This window comes from Cyprinodon tularosa, unplaced genomic scaffold, assembly GCF_016077235.1.
Source record: "Cyprinodon tularosa strain WSP-4 unplaced genomic scaffold, ASM1607723v1 ctg901, whole genome shotgun sequence".
Taxonomy (NCBI): domain Eukaryota; kingdom Metazoa; phylum Chordata; class Actinopteri; order Cyprinodontiformes; family Cyprinodontidae; genus Cyprinodon; species Cyprinodon tularosa.
The window spans coordinates 42,227-50,438 of record NW_024039676.1 but is presented as its reverse complement, the minus strand read 5'-3'; the positions used below and the strand labels follow the sequence as shown (position 1 = coordinate 50,438).

At 42.6% G+C, this 8,212-nt stretch overlaps 1 protein-coding gene across 1 annotated transcript; it reads right to left on the bottom strand.

The window, feature by feature from the left end:
• Positions 1-349: 349 nt before the first annotated feature.
• Positions 350-7,774, bottom strand: LOC119776053 (phosphatidylinositol 3-kinase regulatory subunit gamma-like). Its single transcript, XM_038274267.1, has 10 exons — positions 7,412-7,774; positions 5,229-5,349; positions 5,017-5,115; positions 4,737-4,917; positions 4,528-4,644; positions 4,295-4,437; positions 4,037-4,213; positions 3,852-3,926; positions 3,595-3,765; positions 350-1,976 (listed from the first exon to the last, which is right to left on the bottom strand). The coding sequence occupies exons 1-10, from the start codon at positions 7,464-7,466 to the stop codon at positions 1,700-1,702; spliced, it is 1,416 nt and encodes a 471-aa protein (XP_038130195.1). The 5' UTR covers positions 7,467-7,774; the 3' UTR covers positions 350-1,699.
• Between the last annotated feature and the right edge of the window lie 438 nt (positions 7,775-8,212).

Here is an 8,212-nt window from a genome sequence, read left to right as displayed (position 1 = left end):
TGTCAATAAACAAGTAGTACCATAGATTTAGTCAAGCTCAAGGTCAGATTTACCGTGCCTATGACCATTTTTGCAGCCCTCAAGATCCCAAAATAAGCTATCACATTAGGAAGAAGAGGCATTTATTCTTCTAAAACTACACAAAGTGGCTTTAAGTGACAAATCTACGGGAGGTAATTATAACTGAGCAGCATGCTCTTTGTTAATGATATGAAATCAGAAGTTTCACTTATACAGCTGATCTAAAAGTCAATAACACCCCTGATTTAGAGTGTTAAAACTCCTCTGCAATGCTTTCAAGTGTCACAAAGTGGGAGTTTTTGAAAAAATAAAGACACATACGACTTCATAGGCTGACAAAACCTTTTTCAGTTTATTGTCTTTCAGCAAGATGAAGGTCAGAATCTCACATTTCTTAGCTTTACTCGAGGAGCTTCCTCAGTCCTCCAGTGGAGTAATATTTCTCAAGAGGATCCATCAACCTCCTCCAATGAAACCAACATGAGCAATACATCTTATAGCATCTCTATACAAAGTGTCCTTTACCTTGATAAAAAAAAAATGTGCCAGGTATAACATGGTTCCTTTCCTCTTAGGCTATGTAGGCTGCGTGTTATGAAAAAAAAAAAAAAAAAAGAACATTCATAGCTAGAGCAACGCCACAATTCAAGTAAAGGAGGCAGGATACTTCCGGACCTCTGGCAGTTCACACAAACATCGGAGGCCGCGTGCAATCCCAACAAACCACCCGGTGGGGGGGAGAGGAGAGTGCATTTTCGTGGCAAAATGTCAACCTCTCACAACAGCGACACCTTCACCACCTCCGTCTTTCCCGACATAACATTGCAACAATAGAAATACTGTTGGATTGCACTTTCTTCAAGCTTTCATCTTGTGGCGTGTTTATAGAAAAAATATATATAGAATACAAAAAGCTTATACTTCTTTGAGTAACAGAATATAACATACAGTACTTCAGATTATGTTTCGATCAGCACATCAGCAGGTGTACATACATTGCCCTACCCTTGCCAAAATGCAGATACCACACTAAACAGGGATGTAGTTTTGCTCACTATTAAGTGCTTTGGTCAATGGGTACAACATTGAGTACGCTTTTACAATGGTTTTCTACAGTATGTTAATGCTATATAGTTATCCACTGTATATGAATGCTTTTACAAAAAAGGGCCAAGTAGTTAGGATGCACCATGACTTTTTAACATATTCACACCTGGTATTTTAACCAACCTAACTGATACCAACCTTTTACCAGCACTGTGTTGTTATGTTTTTCATTGTAAAACCCCCCTCACAAATGCACTTTGTAGTAGCAATCCAAAACATTTAACATTGGTTACATCTGTAGAGCTGAATCAATTTCCCATCCAGGAAATGGACATTTCCAGCTACGTCGAACTCGAAGGTGCAGCACCCGACGCCAGTGAACAAACTTCCGGTCGTTAACTTCCCTACCCAGAGGAAAGGGGGGGCGTTTGAACAGACGGCACTAAACGTGAAGTAGAAAACTGGTGTGAAACAGTCAGGCTGACATTCAAGTTCCGGTCCCACTTCAAATGCGTGAGATCCCATACACAAAAGCTGATGGAATCACCGTAGTGCAAAACCTTTACACGATGCACCTTTCAATGCAGTCCTTCTCACAGGATGTGAAGAGCAAGTCTCTTTCCCGCTGCGGTTACATCTCCGGCGCTGCAGGGGGCAGTCCTGGCGACATGTGTTTGGGAGTCTGTAACAGTTTGTGCTCCTCAGAGTGTTGAGAAGCGGGGGCTGCAGCTTTGGCGTGCACGGGGTGCAGCAGCCGGACATCCAGGGCGTCATTGTGTTGGGCTAAGGAGTGCAGGTGATAGTGCAGGACGAGGTCTTTTAACGAGCAGTGGGCGTCGTAGGGCTCGGCGAAGCCGTATCCAAGCGGCGTGCTGTAGATCATACAATGCTTCACCTCTTCGTTCACACTGTTGGAAGGAAAGACAATGAATGAGCAACAGAAAAAAAACAAGGCTCTATTTTAGGGAATCTTCAAATCCTTCACAAATCATGTTGAAAAATATTAATCTGAATTTAATTAAAATTTTCCCAGTTTAGATTTGATTGGTTTATATATTGGTTTCGTACTTTTCTGAAAGGGTCCTAATAAACAATAATGCACAGAAGATGCTTTTTCTGTTCTAACAACTCAAATCGAAAGTTTTCTAAATCTCAACCTTTTTCTCTTTTACATACCGTAATTTTCGGACTATTAGCCGCACCTGAATATAAGCCGCAGAAGCTAAATAGCATGATTTGTACATATACTAGCCGCACCGGACTATACACCGCAGGTTTTTTATGTTTAACACAAACTGTCTTGCGCTCGCAATGTCCGTCTTTCTCGCTGTCGTTCTGTCTCGTACCACTCGCAGTAGAAGTCTGCTTCCGTAGGACCTCCACATTCCCACATGCATGGCTACCGTACTTGGGTGTTGAAGCAAATGTGACATCAATATGGTGGATGGTAAAATCCATAGATTTAGGTCTTACCGTAGTGGCCGTTGTAAAAGTCCATAGATAAGCCACATTGTTATATAAGCCGCAAGGTCGAAAAATGGGGAAAAAGTCACGGCTTATAGTCCGAAAATTACGGTAAATCTCATAAAAAAATTCAACATTTTGTCAAACGGTGTGGCTTTTTGCAATAAGGTCAGCCCCATCAGTTTTAAACAAATCAGACAACTAGGGATGTGAGGCAAAAAAAATCCAAGCTGCGTGCTCTATTTTTGTAATTTGTTGTCCGTGAAACATGTCGCGCTTCAAAGAAATTCTCCAGTCAACAATTTCTGACGGTTTTACAAAAAAAAATCGGAGGATATAAGATGTGCTCTCCAATATGTTCTTAATTTTCATTGCAACCTTCCTGCGCTGCAATTGGCAGTTTTTCGTTATGCTAGCTGCATTATGGGTAATTCTGGCGCGGAGAGTCGCACATCGTACTATCCCACCTCGCACGCTGTGATTGGTCAAGCCTAGGGGTGGAACGGTTCACAAAATCCATGGTCCGGTTCGGTTCGGTTCACGGTTTCGTGGTCACAGTTTTTGGTTCGGTATATGTTGATTGTTAGCATGACATGTTGGTTGTTTTGCTGTTAGCATAAACAAAACGTGCTGCACAATGCTTGCACACTGTTGCACTTTTATCCACAACTTTCTTTCCGCCGTCATCGTAGGTCACTCTAAATGCAAAGCGGTCCCATACAGCAGACCTATAAAGTGCTGCTGGCGCGTCTTCTGAGCTCTGAAGCAACCTAAAGCTGCTGTTGACTGATAAAATGCTGCCATGATGCGGAGGGTTCAATAATGCCTGTTGTAGCTAGGTGTCTACTAGCCGGAGAAGTTTTCAGTCTTAAAGTTGACACCTTCATACCCGACCTCCATGTATAGCTTAGACCTGCTTGTGCATTGCTAACAGTAACAGGACAGCTCTTCAAGAGACGGACTAACCTTCCACAAGAACTACAGTGGAGCCGATATGTCACGGCACTTAAATTCATTCCACCATTACTTCATATGAAAGTGTCTCCAAAACTGACTACTTACACGACAGAGCAAGCGTAGCAGCCCTGCTTGCTGCTCTCTCGGATCAGAAATGTGCCGGAAATTTTGCCGTGAAGCATCTCCTCCGCTTGCGTTCGGCTCAGTTCCCCGACAAACCAACTCGCCTCATCATGATGTGGTAAGTTCTTCTCGTCTCCCTTTAATACGTACGTGCTGGAAGAACGGGTAAAATAATATTACGATATAAGCAATAATTTCTAAAAACAACTTTCTGTTTTCTGGTGTTTGTTAAAACTTACTCGTCAAGGCTGTCGCTGTGTATCCCAAGCCAGTCATTTATGCGTTTCTGCCGTACCCCTTTGTGATTAAGCCAGCTGGAGGAAGATGGGAATTTTGAAATGTATAATGTGCAGTAACTGCAAAAGTCTACTTGCGTAAGCTTTGTTTTGTTATTGAGCTTGCACGGGTCACCGCAAATACTCACTTGAGATACAGATCTCTGATGTTACGGAGCTGGATGAGGTCTGGCCGCAAGTTGTTAATCTTCCTGTCAGTCTCTCTGTAGTCCTCCACCTGTGTCCTCAAGTCTTCCTCCAGGTGCAGTTTGCTGTCGTAGATCTCTCCAAGTCGGCACTTCAGTTTCTCGTAATTGATCAAAAAGCTACGGAGGTGGGAAGCAAATGTCAGACAGACGCAAAACATATATGCATATATTTTGGTACAATATGTCATGTATAAGCACCTCTCCAAATCATTATCAGCTCCTTCTGAATGACTGTTCCTCTCGAACTCCTCCCCGTATCGCTCCTGCTCGCGACATTGCTCCTCAAAGATCAACATCGCCTCGTTGAAGGCCTCTATGGCCGTGCGCTTCATTTGGATCTCCTTTATGACAGAAAAGGTGAAATGTAAGAAAAATCGCATATAAACCTGATTTCTAATGAAAGATGCTGACTCATAAAACGATTTTGCTACCTGTGAGGTCTTGGTGAAGGCTTCGTAAAGACGGTCAAACTCTTTTGACTTCTCCTGGTACTGATTGTGGACCTCTTTGAGCTTTCTGCCAGCTACATCAAGACTGTCTTCCTTAACCTAAAGTCAAAATTGATTCACGGTCAAAAAAAAAATAAAAAAATTGTATGCACTTAGTTTGGAAAACTATTTTCCAGGCGGACTTTTCTAACCTGCTGGAAACGGGACACTGGATGTGTGAGCATCAGATCCAGCGTAGCATTGTATTCCACCAGCGAGTGGTGCTGGTAGTACCAGATGAGTTCCACCACCGACGTAAACGTGAAGGGGTCCGAGAAGCCGTACTTCCCCTCATGGTGGTAGATCTTAATTAGCTTGTTGAGTCCATCTTTCCTGCAATGGAGGAACAGCGAACGCGTCATTAGATTGGTTTAAAATAGATGTGAGTGGAAGAATTTCTCTTCTTTTTTTTCTTTTTCTCCTCGAACTTACCTTAAGGTCAAAGTATAGTCGCCTTGCATCTTTGTGGAAGCGTCCCTCACCAGAAAGGAGCCATCAGGCATGTCTCGAAGCTTCTCGTTCACCTCATCCCTAAGGAGAAAAATCAGAAGATGCGTCTCACTAAGGAATGATTACATTCCAAAGCTTTGGGTTTAAAAAAATAAAAAATGAAATTCATGATTCCAGTACAAATGTTGAACTACCTTGTTATATCTCCCCAGTACCAGTCGGCATCCTGCAGAGAACAGACAGGTGAGGAAAGGCAGCTGTTGTTGTTGTTGTTCGTGGTGGACATCGCTGGTTTTGTTGACCGGGGAGGAAGAGCTATGCACAAAGGAAATAAAAAATAAAATAAAGACTTAAGAAATAATTCAAAAAAACTATTTTGTAGAGGACAGTCGTCATATGATGAACCCATAAATATTACTGCTCCTCCCATTTCTCACCAGTAGACATACACCCACTTCTTGAAACAGCCATGCTTGATGGAACTGGTTAGGATCTGAGGGCAAGCCCAGGCATGTTTCCAACAGATGTCAAGAGGCCAAACCATCAGGAAAACTCTTGAGTGGGGTCATTATCTCTATAGAAGTTGTGGCGATAAATTTTTAATTGTTGAAAATGTTGCAACAGCAATTATCACTAGAGCTTTTTCTCAGCTTTTTTTGCTTCTAGAGACCAACTCAAACTGTCCCACAGCTCTAAAAAAAACCCATCAATAATCCCCACTACTATCATTTAAAAACTCCTCGTTGTTCATAACCATTTCCAGTTAAAAGTGAAGCATTTGCCAAAAGTGGAAAAGGAGAAAAGTGCCTTTTTATGAGGCAGTAAGGGGGAGGAACTGAGGCTGTTTTGCAGCATCCGCTCACCTTCTTTTTTCTGATCTCAGGAGAAGCAAAAGGCAGGTGCAGGAGGCATGAATGCGGCGGACTCTGAAAAATTAAATCTGCGCAACTTCCTCCTCCTCCTTTGTCTCTCTCCGTCCGGCCCCCTCTGCCAGAACACTACACTGACTGCCAAGACTAACATCCTTGGGATGGGTCAGGGAGAGGAATTTAATGTTTCGTAATTAAATACTACTTCTGACCCAAACCCAGCTTTTTCTCTAGTAGTTTTCACGAAATCTTGACCTTTAAGGGAGTAGGTGAATCCAGCATAAATGGCTACCATGGGAGAGCCTCCACACACACCTTCCCCTTCAACTACACACAGTAACAGTAAAACAGATTACAAAAAAGTTTTTTTTTATGAAACTTATCTGATTATTAGTTTTGGGTAAAAATATAGAATAAAGAGAGGTAAAGGCAAACAGTGGATGCATATGTAAAAAAAAATCTATTTTTGTCACCCAGAAGCATAATAAAGGTTTGTATTTGGACAGGAACAATCCGCTTGCATTTTGCACATCAAAAAAGAAGACATGTAACATCTTTCATTCAGTTGTGAATTAAAAGTGTTGGATCTGACACCAACTTTAAACATAAGGTGTGCAGGCTTAACCCATTTCTGCACTTTCAATGCATACAACACAGGTCAGAAGGTTAACTTACAACTGACTAAACATGCAAATAAGAATAAAAAAAGACAGAATTACAACTTTTGGCCCCCTCTTTTTATATGTGGATTCCTCCAGCCGCCCCTTGGGTTCATGCCACCCTGGAGAGTGAGACATGTCACCCATACCCCAAAAAAAATGCAACTGTTCGCCTCATTAATTTGGACCTACACTGCAGATTAAAATGATGGATGCCTTTTGACAATCAGTATAAACATCAATTTGTGACGCTAAATCTGCATTATTTTAACTTCACAGATCTTAACCCAGTTATACCAGAGTAATAACGCATTGGTTAAAGTAATACAGTAAAAATCTGTTGGTCATGAGACCGATGGGTCTGCAGCCTACTTTCAGAAGCAGGCGGACAAATTAAACACGGCTGGCTGCGGAGGAGGAGGACAAATCGCTAGTTTCATGGAGTCGCTCATTAACCAGCCTCTTCTCTCCAACACACCCGTGCGCATTTATTTTCTTTTCTTTCCCCTTTTTTTTCTTGTATCTGAATCCCCGATCGGCTCGGCCACAGCCAGCCCTGCGAGCGCGCGCCGAGACAAAAGAAAAAAGGAGAGCAGGCTGAGCCCGATCCTCTGAGAACTATTACGTAATTGCCAAGTGAATTGCGCTATGCGCGCCAGGGCAACGCCGCTGGGGGAGCGCAGCGCCCTGGAGATGGGCATTCAACCCCCTCTGCATGTGTGCAGCATTTGATCATCTTCATTACAGATATGACAGAAGAGGATGCTTGCAAAGAAGAAGGAAAAAAAAAAAAAGCTTTCATAGACCCGCAGAGCAGACAATGGCTGCCTGAGTTTAACCCTAACTTACCTGGTGGTGCTTGATCCATTTCGATGTAGAATAAAGCGTCGGGAGGATAAACCATTCCGGTTTTCCAGCAGTTGCACTTTCTTTGTTTTTAGTTATTTAAAAAAAAAATTAACTTTTAGTTTAAAGAATAAACTGATCTAGGCTGGTTCTTCGGTGCAGACGCAACGTCCCGCATAGATTGAAAGAAAAAGATATCTCCTTTTGATTCCGAGTTGGAAAACATCCCCTAGTCCAGATGTTTTGTCTCAACATAGCCTGTCAAAGGCTGAGGATTTATTCTTTCCTTTTTCAGAGATTGTCTGGTGGCCGAGCCTCCTCTCTGTGCGGCGCAGCTCCTCTCCTGCTCCTCTCGGAAGTGCAGCGGCTTTAAACTGCTGCTCAGACATCATCTTGGCGCAGACCAACCTGCTGAAGTATGGGTGGGGATAGTCTTTCTTACTGCACCAATCCTTACCCCATAAAACACACGCACTCCGTATCAAACCACAAAATCATTAGAAAGAAATGTTAGACCATAATCCCAACATCTTCTCCTCGACGCGCTGAATTTCAGCTTGGTAAATTTGTATTTTACACGGATCCCCCCCGTAAATCATAATGGAACATCCCAGACGGTTTCATTCAGCTCCCCTCGGCTCAGCTGAAACAGCTGAAAAAAAATCCTTGCAGGGCATGAATGGAAAAAGAGAGAAAATTGCCTGAATTCATCAAACCTAAAGACCTTGTTTCAGGCATCCAGGGGTTAGGGCATGTACTCACTGAGAAGATTGTAATTAAAGTTTGATCACTGTTGTAACTACC

Bases quoted from the DNA above. Each gene is read 5' to 3' on its own strand.
- LOC119776053 (XM_038274267.1), bottom strand. From the start codon at position 7,466: ATGGTTTATCCTCCCGACGCTTTATTCTACATCGAAATGGATCAAGCA. The intron at 3,927-4,036 runs GTGAGTATTTGC...ATCTTCCTCCAG, and splicing joins ATCAGAGATCTGTATCTCAA to CTGGCTTAATCACAAAGGGG. The intron at 1,977-3,594 runs GTAAGTAGTCAG...TCCTTCCAACAG, and splicing joins TGCTACGCTTGCTCTGTCGT to TGTGAACGAAGAGGTGAAGC.